General features: G+C 39.2%; 1 protein-coding gene across 1 annotated transcript in view; it reads left to right on the top strand.

Annotated features, from left to right (window-relative positions):
- LOC124275257 (tyrosine-protein phosphatase Lar-like) overlaps positions 1 to 13,621 on the top strand; it is a 168,005-nt gene that overhangs the window by 89,298 nt on the left and 65,086 nt on the right. Inside the window, exons 6-7 of the mRNA XM_046710737.1 lie at positions 201 to 470; positions 2,667 to 2,954. Of these exons, the coding sequence (XP_046566693.1) occupies positions 201 to 470; positions 2,667 to 2,954 (558 nt within the window). The remainder of the gene's footprint in view (positions 1 to 200; positions 471 to 2,666; positions 2,955 to 13,621) is intronic.

Raw genomic sequence — 13,621 nt, 5'->3', positions numbered from 1 at the left:
AGCCAAACGTTCTTTTCCTATGATGTCTGTAGTAATTATTTTTGCCATTTTTGCCATTTACTATTATAATGTATATTTTTTAATTTTCCCTAAAGGGTTGCTTTTCAAAACATGAAGATATCCAATACTTTAATAACATTTTCAAGTTATTTGTATGTGAGGTGCATTTATAATAAATTTTTGTTATATTAATATTTCAGTTCGCCGTGTCCCGCCTCACTTTTCAATACCTCCAGAAGACATCAAGGTTATGCCCGGCTCGGACGTCAACCTCACCTGTGTGGCTGTCGGCTCGCCCATGCCGTTTGTAAAATGGCGGGAAGGTGCCCGGGAACTCACAGATGAAGATGACCTGCCCATCGGTAGGAACATCTTGCAACTGAAGGATGTCCGCAAGTCCAAGAACTACACCTGCATTGCATCATCGGACCTCGGGAACATCGAGGCCATGGCACGAGTGGTTGTGGAAGGTAAGATTGTGTTTAGTGTGCTGTGGACGCTTAAAACACTTGATGATAATTTGGTGACACTTGTGATGGCATCGCAGTCAATGAAGAAAATATCCAAAATAATCAATAATTCAGGATGTAAAATTCATTCAAATCTTCCAAAAATTATAACTTGCATCCTTTGATGTTGGAAGTGTTTACAAAGTGTTGTTGTACATATCAGTCTTGATGGACAAGTGTTCCGAAATTTTGATGCCATTATTCCACAGTGTTATTCAAATATTTACCAAGTGTGTAAACACCCCTTTAACTGCATTACCGTCTAATACAATGATCCCTGGAACATGAATACTGTGCATGTAAATACGAGTTATATATGTTAATAAATATCCTAGCATTGAGCCTGTGTGGACCCTCATTAACTTTGATACAAGTAAGCACTGAAGTGGAAGAATAATGTGTGATACCGATGTTCAGTTTATAAACGACTGTCTAATATCATTGTACCCTCATTTGTCATCATTTGGATTTCCGTTTCACTGCTTGTTAATGACAAAAATATATTTCCTGTTTCTATTTGAAAATATTCCTGATACTTTGGGGAAAGTTGTTCCTATATCAAAACCTGGGTATTTTTCAAATGATATCATTTAAATTTATTTTTTAGGAAAATTGTTATAAATTGTAGCTGTATTACACACTAAATGCATTCCTGTAGTGTTATTTCTTGTTTATGTCAAGCATGGTAGGCAGAGGTGTCGTGAAATTTCTGTAGCATGCAGTGAAATTGGACTGTTTGAACTGTGAAATCCAAATGTATTGGGGAGATGTATCTGTTCTGTTTAAATATTTACCACTTATTCCTCATTATTTTCTCTTGGTATGGCTGTGTTGTCATCAGCGCTGCATGATGTGTCATTTTACCAGTGCCCTCACATTCTCGCCATACAAATTATTGATTGACTCAGCCATCGCTTGAACAGATGCATGATCGCAACCCAATTGTTTATAACATATCCATATTTCGTTACTTCCTCAGCTCTTTGGTTTGTAAAATGCTGCCCTTGTTTTGAATCTGAAAGTCCTCTTGGACTACATATTCCTCAAATACCCACCCAGCTTTTATCATTTTTGTTGGCAATGTGTATATGTTGAGTTGGGCTGGAGCATGTTTCCTTGGTAACAATGTAATGGGGGTGGAGTCAGTCTTTGATAGACAGGCCACAACACAGTAGTCCATCCAATGGGCTGGCACTATAGAGAACTTGTAGATTCAGTGCTTACTCTGCCTGTGAGTGAAACTCTAGCCTTCTTGAGATCTGCCCATGGTTTGCACAGCTTGGTACCACCACAATACCGAGTCCATGCAGGATAGTTGTCTATAGCACTATACAGCCGGCCGGCCAGCCCAGCTAGCTGTCTCTCACTCTCACTGTAACAGACGGACAGTTTGCCCATAAGTTACCTGCCCTATACACTTGTCAGCACCAAACTTCCGACTTGGAATGAACTCCTCTGTGTGCATGGTTTGGAATACACATATTTGAGCCTGTAGGCACGGATTACTCACAAGTCATTCACTTTGCCATCAACTTTGGATATTTCTCAGTGGTTTACACGGACACTGCCTTCATGATGGTGTGTTCACCCGCACTGACTCTGGATTAAGAATTTTGTTTTCAAAACGGGATCATTATACTTTGTTTCTCTTTTTGTGTGTTCTCGTACCAAGCCACCGAACGTCACATTATAGGATTATTCTCATTCACCCTCTCTCACTCAAGCTGTGTGTTCTTTTGGCTCGTAGTAGCACATGTGATTTTGCAGTGTTCTCAGTTCGTGACTGATGTAGCCAATAGACATCAGTACGCCTCTAGTTGTTGTTACATGACTTGTTTTTCGCAAGAGTCTCTGATGCTGCAACATCGTGGCTCATTGTTGTGAACACTGGTGCTCTCTGTCGCCACCTCCACTGACACACTGCTGCTGCCACCACTTCTACACAAGGTTGCGTCTGCCGCCCGTCGTCCGTCCAACTGCACTCTGTCTTGGCTATGTTCTAACCACCACAGCTGAAAGTTCCAAGTGGGAGCATGGCGCCTCGAGGTCATTGCCACCACTTTTCTAGCTTAAACATTGAATGTGACTTACTAAAAAGGATTTTAGTATGCTGCCTTGTGTTCTTCCTACCTTACAAGTCTTCCCCCTTTACTACAGCACTACCGAATCCACCATCAGGTCTAGAGGCAACCGATGTTACCGCCACATCGCTCAAATTGTCCTGGGATGCTTTTGCCTCGTCTGGTGATTTGTCCTATATCGTGCAGTACAAACCTGTAAACAAACGTGGAGCCGATTATAAGGAGAAAATGGGTATTGTGAATCCTGTGTATACCGTGGGGCATCTTATGGCCTTCACCAGATATGAATTCCGAGTGATAGCTGTGACCAACATAGGTCGTAGCAGTCCTTCCGACTCTATCGAAGTGTCAACAGGCGAACTAGGTTAGTTTTACCTCCCCATATTGTGTGCTGGCCGCTTTTTATTTGAGATTTTTTATGATTTTTGGTTCTGTTTAGTTGTCATACTCAATTCTTCCTAGCATGTCCACTGCACCCTTTGTAATATTTCAGTTGTCATTATCCCCCTGCTTGACCTTCACCTTAACCGTATCAAGAGTTTGCTTTGTATACATACAGTTTATGTTTCATGATGATTGTGTGATTGTTCGTTTTTACATCACAGTGTGGTTTTATGTTGATTGTGTAATTATTAGTAACTAGATACTCACCATTTTCTTTTCTTTTCAAGTTGTATTTTACAAATTTCGTGATCAAGTTTCTCAACCTTGATGTAGTATCACTTTTAACAAAGACCAACATATGTGCTTGTTTTCAGGGGCAGGTTTTTTAATGTTGATTATACATAGACACATTAAATGTTTCATGTCATAAGGATTTGGACCAATAATGTACCACTCTTCATAAACAGCCGACTGTTGTGGTCACTGTTCAATTTTTATATTCACCCTAATGAAAATATTATTGAACACTCTCATCATTTTTGCATTCATATGATAAACCTAGCAGTCGACATCAAAGGTAGCTCTTAGCCATCTCCCAGAATTGCTAGTCGTGAAAGTCGTATGCATTGCAATTCAGGCAGGTTAATGGCTACTGGGCATAATGTTGACGAATCTAAATGTCAGTAGAATTTTTCTGGGCCCTAATGTCTCGTGTGAAGGTGACCCAAATGAGAGATTGATCTTGTTCACGATATGGCGTCAATTCCACCAAATTAGTGGCCCAGGCAAAGCCAGGGAAGATATGGGATTGGGAAAATGGGAACCTGAGGCTTGAAAGGAACTAGAAACACTCCTTGTCCAGTATTTTTGGAAATTATGCCTGCAAGTTTGTTGATTGACAGGGAAATGAGCCAAAACTTCTGCTATGTTTTTGCCCCTTGGTTCTGAAAAATCAGGGTATTGGTAAATAGGATTCATATGAATGGCCTGAAATATGAATTATATTGTTAGTAATTTTCATATAATATATGTCATTATTGATGTTAATTGTTTAACTCAGTATATCTGACTAATCTATTTGGTTTCATGGAGGTTAGCTTCACACAGCAACATGTCATTATTTCACTGGAAGCAGCAATTAGCTTCATACCATCACCATCAATTATGAAAATTAATCCTAGTCATATTGGTCCGTGAAAGATGAGTATTAATGATTTCTATTGAAGTCAGGTCAGCTGGCTGAACATGGCGTCATTAGCAGGTATCCTGAGTGATTCTACCATTTTCCAGCGTTACAGAACTGTGACAGATGACACTAGCCATTAGTACCAGTCACACTTCATTTACCTCTCCGACAGGCATCACAAGATTAATGGAACATGCAGAAAAAAGGGTGTTTTATGTTAACAGTCATTCATGATCTGCCTGATAAAGTGTAGCCTCCAAGTTCATTTAATCTGACAATTAGAGAATTAGGATGGTCTGAGATCGGTGTCCCTGTAGTCTCATTGTGTCTTCTCTGTTAGACCTGGATTCCATAACGTTTGTTCTGGAGCGAGTTCAAACATATCTGCACGGTACTTGTTACACTCCCAATAGGGTGATTCTCCTAAATTGTATGCTAACATTGGTTACTTTAGTTTTTACTTCATGGCTTTCAGATTTCTAGTGTTACAATATTTGTTTATCTATGGTGAAAGGGTGTTTACCTAATGAATGCATTTACATATAGAGAGAGTGGTAAGAATGTGTTGTTTGTGTGGGTTCAGTGCAGCATGACTGAGACCGTGGCGCCATTATATTCTGCTGAAGAATGTGGCAAAATGGAATGGCCGGTGCCATAGAGTGTGTGGAATAAGTAGAGCTGGCCTTTGTTAAAAGTGTTATACTAACACAATACATGGAGAATAGATGTGTATTAGTTGTGTGATGGCTTTTGTTTAGATTTGAGTTATTCATTGTTTATCGGTGATAAAAGTAGCTGTTGCAGTGGAAGAACTGTTAAATATTAAGTATATTCATTTATGTTAAAGGCTATTTCCAGTTTGTGTGGGCTTATGACGCTTCTGTTCGTTTCCTATCAACATTTCCATCATCGCAGTATCAGCAATTCCAATATTAACATTACAGACATATCATTTTATCATAGCCATATCCCCATATTCCCCAGGTACAACAACTGCTTACCCCCCCTTCTGCCCCTCCCCCAGGGTCCCAAAGCACCCCCTACTGCTCCTGACCCAGGTGGGTGATATCAAAGGATGCTGACCAGTGGTATCCCCTCATCACTCACAGGAGGCTGGGCCCAGCATGTTTATCTCGACTCTCCAGGGGGCTCTTTACAAGGGGGATATTTGTATTCCACTACACCATTTAGGTTATCCTGACAAATATTTCTCTAAGGTATGAAAACAGTAAGATATTGAATTGAAATTATAAATATTCCTTTGCCATAAGTTTCAAATTTTGTCATTTTTACCTGAAGAACTATACATTATTCTACCTATTATGCATCTCAGTGAACTGCACTAAACACCTTATCTGTGACCAAGTTCCTCTTCCACATGTATCATGTCCCTCAGAGCATCCCCCTCTACCTTGGTCCCTCCCATTCCCCAGGTGTTCCTGATCAAGGCCTTCTTGTACCCCACTAGTTGGGAATCTAGGTAATCTTTGCTCCTCAAACTGGGTCTCCCTTCCACATTGTAATCTTGGTGGTAAGGTGATTGACTACTGTATGGCCAGCCTATGATACACAATCAAGAGATGCTAACATTGCTTTGTGGACAAGAATTTGACCTGTCTTATCTTACCATGTTCTCTCATTCTGTCACGATATTAATCTTTTTGGGGATAGCACCAATGGCTAGTCATGCAAAATGACTGGAATTAGTGCCTTTGTAGATCTGAAACCAGTGTAGATGTAAGACATGTCATCTGTACATATATTCCACCCAATGTTCAGAGAAATGTATTGTTTGGTGAAGGTGTTCATGGACTGGTGAGACTCATGCATTCCATTCAGTCCCACACTCTTGTCTTGCAATACCATTGCGTTTTGGATGTTCATTCTTTTCAATTCACTTCCCATGGTTTTAAGAACAAACTCTCTCAGTGTCTTCCCTTTGAACTCCCTAATCAGTAAAGCACTCCTCATGGGGCTATCTTCTCCCAGCCACCGTGATAATCTGACCCAAGTTTATCTGCATCTACTTCCATTGATGTCTTCTCTCTGTCCACCAGTCTGGCCCTCCTCCCTGCCTCCATCATGAAAGGATTATTAGCCCTGACCCCTTGTATCCCCCTCCCCCAGTTTTCTCCCTCCCCTTACTGACCCCAGGGGTTAGACTTAATCATGCTCCTGAGGGACCCTTCACTACAATGCCACATGGCCACTTGGAAGATACACATCTTCCTGTTGTCTTGTTTACCATCTTCAAATTTAACTTGACATTCATCTGATTCAAATTTTGGATGTTTATTCCAGTCTTGACCAAATTTCATCTGGTGGTTTATGAACCTAATTTGTCTCCTGACAGTGACAAATGGCTAGCAGGAATAATGTATGAGGGTGCTGGGGTCATTAATAATTGGCCACCAGGGTTTTAAACTGTTGCTTCCAGACACAGACCAAATGTTTCTTTGACATCTGTAAACAAAACATGAGCTTTATGAAGTTGAGCCAGATTGTGGCCATTTTCAAATAGTTCAATTCCAGCCAACTGTTGGTACTATGATTAGAATTTACGACTCTTTAGGTGGTAAAATCCGAGCCAGGGGTAGTTTTATTTGTTCTTGAGGCGTTTCAGAAGCTCCAACACCATGAATATTTCACCAAACTAAAGAATATGTCTTGTTCTACCCTCGTTAAGTGTGGTGTGAGGGGACTTGATGATGGCCGTTCTTCACCCAGGTGCTTTGGTGCATGATCTACGGCTTGGAGGATCTCAGTCTGAATCTATATTGTCGTACTCTCAAGGTTTACTCAACAATAAAGATTCACCATCAATTAGTTCGTTATAATTGTCACAGGGGATTGGCATTGATTATAGACTGGGATGGCACGGATGACAGTTCCGTGTTACAATTGGCCATTAAGTATGTATATCTAAACCTTACTTTGTAAACCTTTGGTGCTTGTAATTGTTGATATGCTCTAGTAGCAACATAAACAAAGATGGTTCCACTGCTAGGTCTAGGTGTGGTTTGGTAGCTGAGTGGTTAATATATTATCCATGATTAATCGTCATTTCCCTTTATTGGTACAATGCAAATCAGTCTGTTCTCAAATCTCCTGAGTCAATAATCTCGAATTGTCCCTTGAAATTCTTTTCCCCAAGTGTTGATGTCAATTGATGGTCTCTTATCAGTAAAACTTACTGGACCAAATCCGGTTTTGTAGCATTATGGGATCTTCTGGCTATTAGCTGAAATTGCATGCTGCAAAACCTATTCTTGCTGATCCATTGCTTTGCTGTGATATTGTTAAAACATTGCTTAAATTGAACAGTCCAGTGCTAATATTTCTCACTGTTTAAACAACACAACACACCAGATTCATACTGTGTTATTTAAAGTTATAGACTGCCAACAGTTCATTGGCTGTCCATTGTATTTACCTAGTCTCCACGGGTGTATATATGTTTTATGTCCTAATGATATGCTATCAATAATTATCCCATCAATGAAATGCACAATCTCTGAGTGATTCTGGTCTCAGAGTTGCCTTGTAATTTCACCACTTACAGTCCTTGTATTCCTTAGAACGAAAGTAAACATGCCACTGAATTAATCATTTGTCCATAAATGAAGGACTGGCTGGGTTTCCCAAGCTGTATTTATGCCCAAAGTGTAAAGCATTGATCACTTAATTCATAACATGGAGGCATAACAGTGTTAGGTGACTCTTAATGGTGCGAGGGTCGATGATGAGGTAAGAGAGGAGAAATGGATACCTTTGAACTGACTTCTGGAGCATGGATCCTCTACTGCATAAGTATGTTACTGTAACATCGTTTGAAGCATCGAGGAAACGTGTAGGTAGCTAGTGTAGGGTTGTAGTATTCTGGATTCACAATGGCATGATTTCCATCTTTATCAGGGGTGGCGGGGTAACCTAAAGGTTAACCCATTCGCTCGTCACACCGAAGACCTGGGTTTGATTCCCCACATGGATACAATGTGTGAAGCCCATTTCTGATGTCCCCGCCTTTATATTGCTGGAATATTGCTAAAAGTGGTGTAAAACTAAACTCACTCACTCCATCTTTATCAAAGATTTGTAATGTCTTAATTATCAACAGTATCTGTGTCTATATCCTGATAGGTAGCATCCCTTAGTCCTGACTCTTCATTTGAAATGTCCTTTCGAATTGTAAAGTACCCAAACTTCCAGTGCTAAGTCAGAGAGAATTAAGGAATACTGTTTGAAAAGTAACTGTACAAAATCTCCAAGAATTGAAATGAAAAACATTGAATTAAGTGCGTCATTCTGCAAGAGATGTTGTTTTGAACAAAATCTTGTATTAGGGCTCATGTGGATTGGAAGGGGTAGAAGTGTGCATCTTGAAATAATACTCCACAAAGTGTAGGTGGTTGGTTGAAGGATTAGTGATAAATGTGGAATCTTTAACAAGGAGCCACTTCAATGGCGGCGATAAGACTGAAGTTTTAGTGTCATCATTTGGAAACTTTGGTTTTCATTGCCTGTGTACATCCTATCATGTAAGTACTACTGGTCTTGTTAGAGTGGTCTGGGCCTCCCGAAATGTCTAGCAAAAGTTGTTCTCAAACAATTATCTCAGAAAGACTTGGTCACTTTAGTATGGTTCAGTGAGGACAGTGCCAGATGAGCCTAATTAAGATATGTTGTGGGTAATTAAGATACAGTCGTGACCATAGATACCTCCAGTACAGGAGATGCTGATTGTAGTGGTTCTTGCACTCAGTGTTATCATACCGTGGTTGCAGAACTGAGGTAACTCGGGTTAGGGATGTCTTGATCTGACAGATGTAGATAAAATCTGTTGCCACTGTTTAAGGATCTGTTAGAGTCAAAGAGGAGCTGATGAGCTGTTGAAGCCACTCCTAATTAATCCCACCTATTGATAAGTGGTGTCAGAAGCCATGACCAGCCTTTGCTGTTTGTGTGTTGACTTGGAGCAGAGACCACCCAATATGGTTGCCGTCTGATTCAGACATTGTGGAATATCATCTGGCTATTTGAGTTCTTATTCTATTTAATGCTGTTCAGTCAGTAATGCTTCTGACACCAGGATAACAACATGTGGAAAATTCAGTTGTAGGAGAATAAGGGTCTGTCATCTTTTGATGACCCTTCATTACTATGTTCTTAGACCAATGATAAACAGCTGAAATCTAACTGATAAGAACAAGAAGCAGGTTTAGTGCCATTCAGGGACCATTACTCTCTGTACCTTGATCACACTTCAGACCATATAATAGTCTCTCAAAACAAGTTGAAAAGGGTTTGCAATATTTTATCTATTCATGAGAGATATATTTGAAGTACAAATGGTAACAGATCATCATATTTCAGAAGAAATATGAAGAACTTAAATTCAGAAGCAAACCTATTATGGAAAAAAATGCAACAAGTGGAATATGTTAAAATAATGACATGGTTTGATTCAAAATGTCAGAGAAAGCTGCCAAATCTATGGTACTGATTAGGAAGTGATTAGTCTTTCCTCCTCATGTAATATTATCCTGAAGGAAATTGCAGCCGGCCCCAGTACCGGTGGCAGACCTGGAGTAGATGCAGATGAACCTATCTGTAGGGTCCTCGTTCCCCCTGATTATCAGCAACATACAGCAGAAGTCAGTTTGTTCTGCGTTGACACAGAGTGTCAGGTCTGCATGCTACACATGCTAAACATACCATCTTCCTCACAACTGTCAACCTGTTGCTCAAAATAGCAGAAAAGGATCCAGCAGAAAATTAATTTGGGTCTGAGTTATCCCTTGCAGCAATTTTGTTTATTCATCACAGATAACCCAAGCCTTTGTACCAGTATCAAGAACATTCCTTCGTGAACATATTGTACTGTATTATGTATAAACAGTCAAACAGTAGCATGAAATTAAACCCCACAGACTCACTCACTCATTCATTTGTTTTTAGAAAGCGACCAAATGAAATGACACTTGGTGCTAAGGTGATAAAACAATGGACTTGTCGGCTCAAAATCAGTATGTTGTGTAAGAGATGGTATTCATGTTAAACAATGGGTATGGTATCGAAGTGGGCACTGGTGCAATTAATGAGATATTATCCTGGTTATGTTTTACCTCACCTCTTGCAGAAAGTTATGGTAACCTTGTATTTATGTACTATGGGAAGTCTTCAAGTGCAGTTATAGTAAATTTGTGAAACATTTTGGCAGGCAATCAACCATTTAGGTTGTATATACATCTGTCATTGGCTTCAGAAGCTGTCTGTGGGAGGGATTGTATTGCGTACACGCAGTTTGACAGCACGAGTTTGGCAAGTTAACAAAGGTCGTTATTAAAGCATTATGTCTGTGCAGTGAGTTTTACTTTAGAATCAGGATGGATATGACCTTAAGATGGATGATGTTTTCAATTACCACGAAGCAGTTAGTAACTTGTGTTAGTTACGCAAGTATGAGTGGGTTGCTGACAGCAAAGGAAAGTCATGCTGATCCCATTTTGTCTGAATATAGAATGAATTATTCAGGTGTGTTTTAGGAATAAACTGTTAATCAGATATTAGTATTCTAAACTGGTTTCGTCTGCTATTTTCAAAATGACTTGTTTCAGATGTAGTAAATTGAACAGCATTCAATTATTTATGAACGTAAACTAATTAGGAGTGATGAAGTTTTACACTTTTTCACTGACTCTCCTTTCTCAGTTTGTTTTTTGGAAAGAGTATGGCGGAAGTGACTGATCTATTGCTACATTTGAGAGCAACCTGCCGGAAATGTCTGGCACATTGACAAATGTTAAGCATCTTGTTGAACCCTGTAACACAAAGTCCTGTTGCTGGTAATAATTTCATTAGACAGTGTTTACAAAGCATGGCGTAATATGCAGCACAGGAAGGATATATGGCAACTGGCTCAACGCAAGTGGTCATACATCTTGTCAACAGGCTTCCAGCACAGGATTCAGGCAAAACAGGTAGAGGCTGTCAAGGTCGGCTGCCAAACAGCTAATGGAATGTTGCCTGTTTGGCTTGTGTTTATTTTGTCTCCATTGAAGAGGAAAATGAAGAATTGTTATCAGGGTTTGGAAGATGGACTGCAAGATCCATGGATACTCTATACAGGCCCACCACCCACTGTGGGAGCAGATAACATGACGTCTGTGTCGGTGCCAATCTGTTCTAGACAATCACTTCTTGTGTCATTGTCAGTTTCACTTAATCTCATTTATAAAGAAAAGTCTTATAACAAATGTAGCATTCATGAAAAAGAAAATGAAGAGCAAGGATATTTTTGGAATAGTGTTAGCTTTGAAGTAATGTTGAATCAGTTCAGCAAATGAAATGAAAATGAAAACGAATTCTGCCAACTGATGTTTGGAATGGTCATCAAAGATATTTTCAGTTTCTTAACCAGATGTTAATTCTCAATGAAAAACATTTTTCACATATGATGGAGTCATACCATTTAACCTCCAAAGAAGAACTTCCAAGAAAAATTGCTTTGTGGCAGTTAAAAATGTCTTTGCCTCCAAGAACCTGGACCAGGATTCAATTTGTTGTCAATGAGCCTTAGCATGGTTCATGTTATGCGTTCATGTTATACGATAGATACTGCATCACCAGGTGAAAACATGGATGTTTTGTCATACAGCATCGCGAGGCATGACCTGGATGATTTCCTGTGATAGATACTACATCATGAGTGGCAGGAGGAGTTCTTCAGGTCCGATATGGTGTGAACATAATCTTGCTGTCACATGACATTACTGTGGCATGATGGGAAGCATGACAGGCTGTCAACTGTAGAAGAGTGATGGCGTGAGAGAGGTGCATGTGTGCATGACTTGAACTCTGTGGGCCAATAACCTATCCCTTTTATGTTCCTGTTTTAATGAAGGGACTGAAGTAGAGTTTATTATGCTGTATCCATTAGGTGCACATGTGGGTTAAATCAAAAAGTAATGTCCTGAATGAGCCACTTTGATGCTGATATTCTCCAGTCCCAAAAGTAATTCATAATTCTGTAAGATTCTCCATTTTGTCTCGGAAATGTTTCAATACAAAGAGCACATGACCACCAATTTCTCAAAATAATAGACGAACAACTAGTCTCTGAAATGAACATATTTTACAGAAAAAAGTCTCATGGTGAAAAAAACTCCAAAATTTAATAAAAAAAGATCCCTGAGGCTTTCTTCATTTTCAGATCTAGACTTGCCACATTTTCTAGACTTGCGTGGGATTTCTTGGATATATTTGCTTCAGGGTCTGTATGACAGACTATCACAATAAGTAAACATTGATTTGTCATTTTAAATTGGTGTAGTCTACCTTTTCATAAATATTGTCAGAATCATACCCTTTTCATAATAAGTACAAGGTCATCATGGTGAGAAATTTTCTCCACATGTATTATTTCAGGTCAAATTGTTAAACTTAGCTACTCTTAAAATATGACAAAATAGTCAAGCTGGTTATTGTAATCTGATGGTATGGGGCAAAACTCATATTATCAACCATTTTTATTTTTGGGGGCAGAAATAGTATGATAGAATTTTTAAGACTGCAGCTTTAAACAACAAATAAGCATACAGTAAAATGTATGAAAACAAGTTCTTCCCAGTGTGAGAAGCACCTGCAAGATTAGATCAGTTGTTCCCCAGTTAGCATCAGAAACACAGTTCATTGTGCAGCACCATCCTTCAAGTTCTGGCATCAGGTCGGATTTCAACAAATATGAGCCTAAAAACCAAAAAGGAAATGTCAAGAACGCATTTTCTGCGAGAGAAAAAGATGTGATAGCCCTCAGCACACCTCCTCGAGAAAACAATGTCAGTGTCTTTGATAACGAAGAAATTGTTTCAGGGGTGTAAATGACAATAGCACTAATAAGCACGTTTGAAGGTGTACCTAGTTACTTGTGTTGTGTCACTCGGAGTGAGAGGTCATGGCTACCAGATGGGTTGTGTCACTTCTTGTAAGCCTCGAGATGAGTGAAAAATTGTGTAGGGTGGGACACAGTAACCCTCATACTGAGATTCATGAGCTTTGATTCCAAACATAAGACTTGCTTTAGTTTCTAGATTCAATATTAGTCAATATAATTTTTTTTAGAATTTTTTTTACATTCCAAGTTAGTGTAAAAAAATTCAATTTAGATATAATCAAGTCAGTTTATTCTAATTAAATACTGACATCCTAATTACCAAGTCATGAAAACTGAAATGACATGGGGTAAACCTTAGTGCTTCTTTGGGCTTTGATTAGTTATATTATATGGCTGATATTCGGAAAATAACATCCATGTACTTCGTTGATTGATGAAAGTAATTGATAAGTTGATAGCAGGTCATTTTTATAAGGGTTTTGGCCTATTTCTGTTCTTGAAGAATCACTTTCAGGAATGGTTTCCTTTGTTCTGATATGTTTCTTGCTGAAACGGCTGTAAAAATTGA

Source organism: Haliotis rubra, unplaced genomic scaffold (assembly GCF_003918875.1).
Source record: "Haliotis rubra isolate DU_JTF1 unplaced genomic scaffold, ASM391887v1 Scf2, whole genome shotgun sequence".
NCBI lineage: Eukaryota > Metazoa > Mollusca > Gastropoda > Lepetellida > Haliotidae > Haliotis > Haliotis rubra.
Note: the sequence above shows the minus strand (reverse complement) of the source record. Positions and strands in the feature narration are given on the sequence as shown.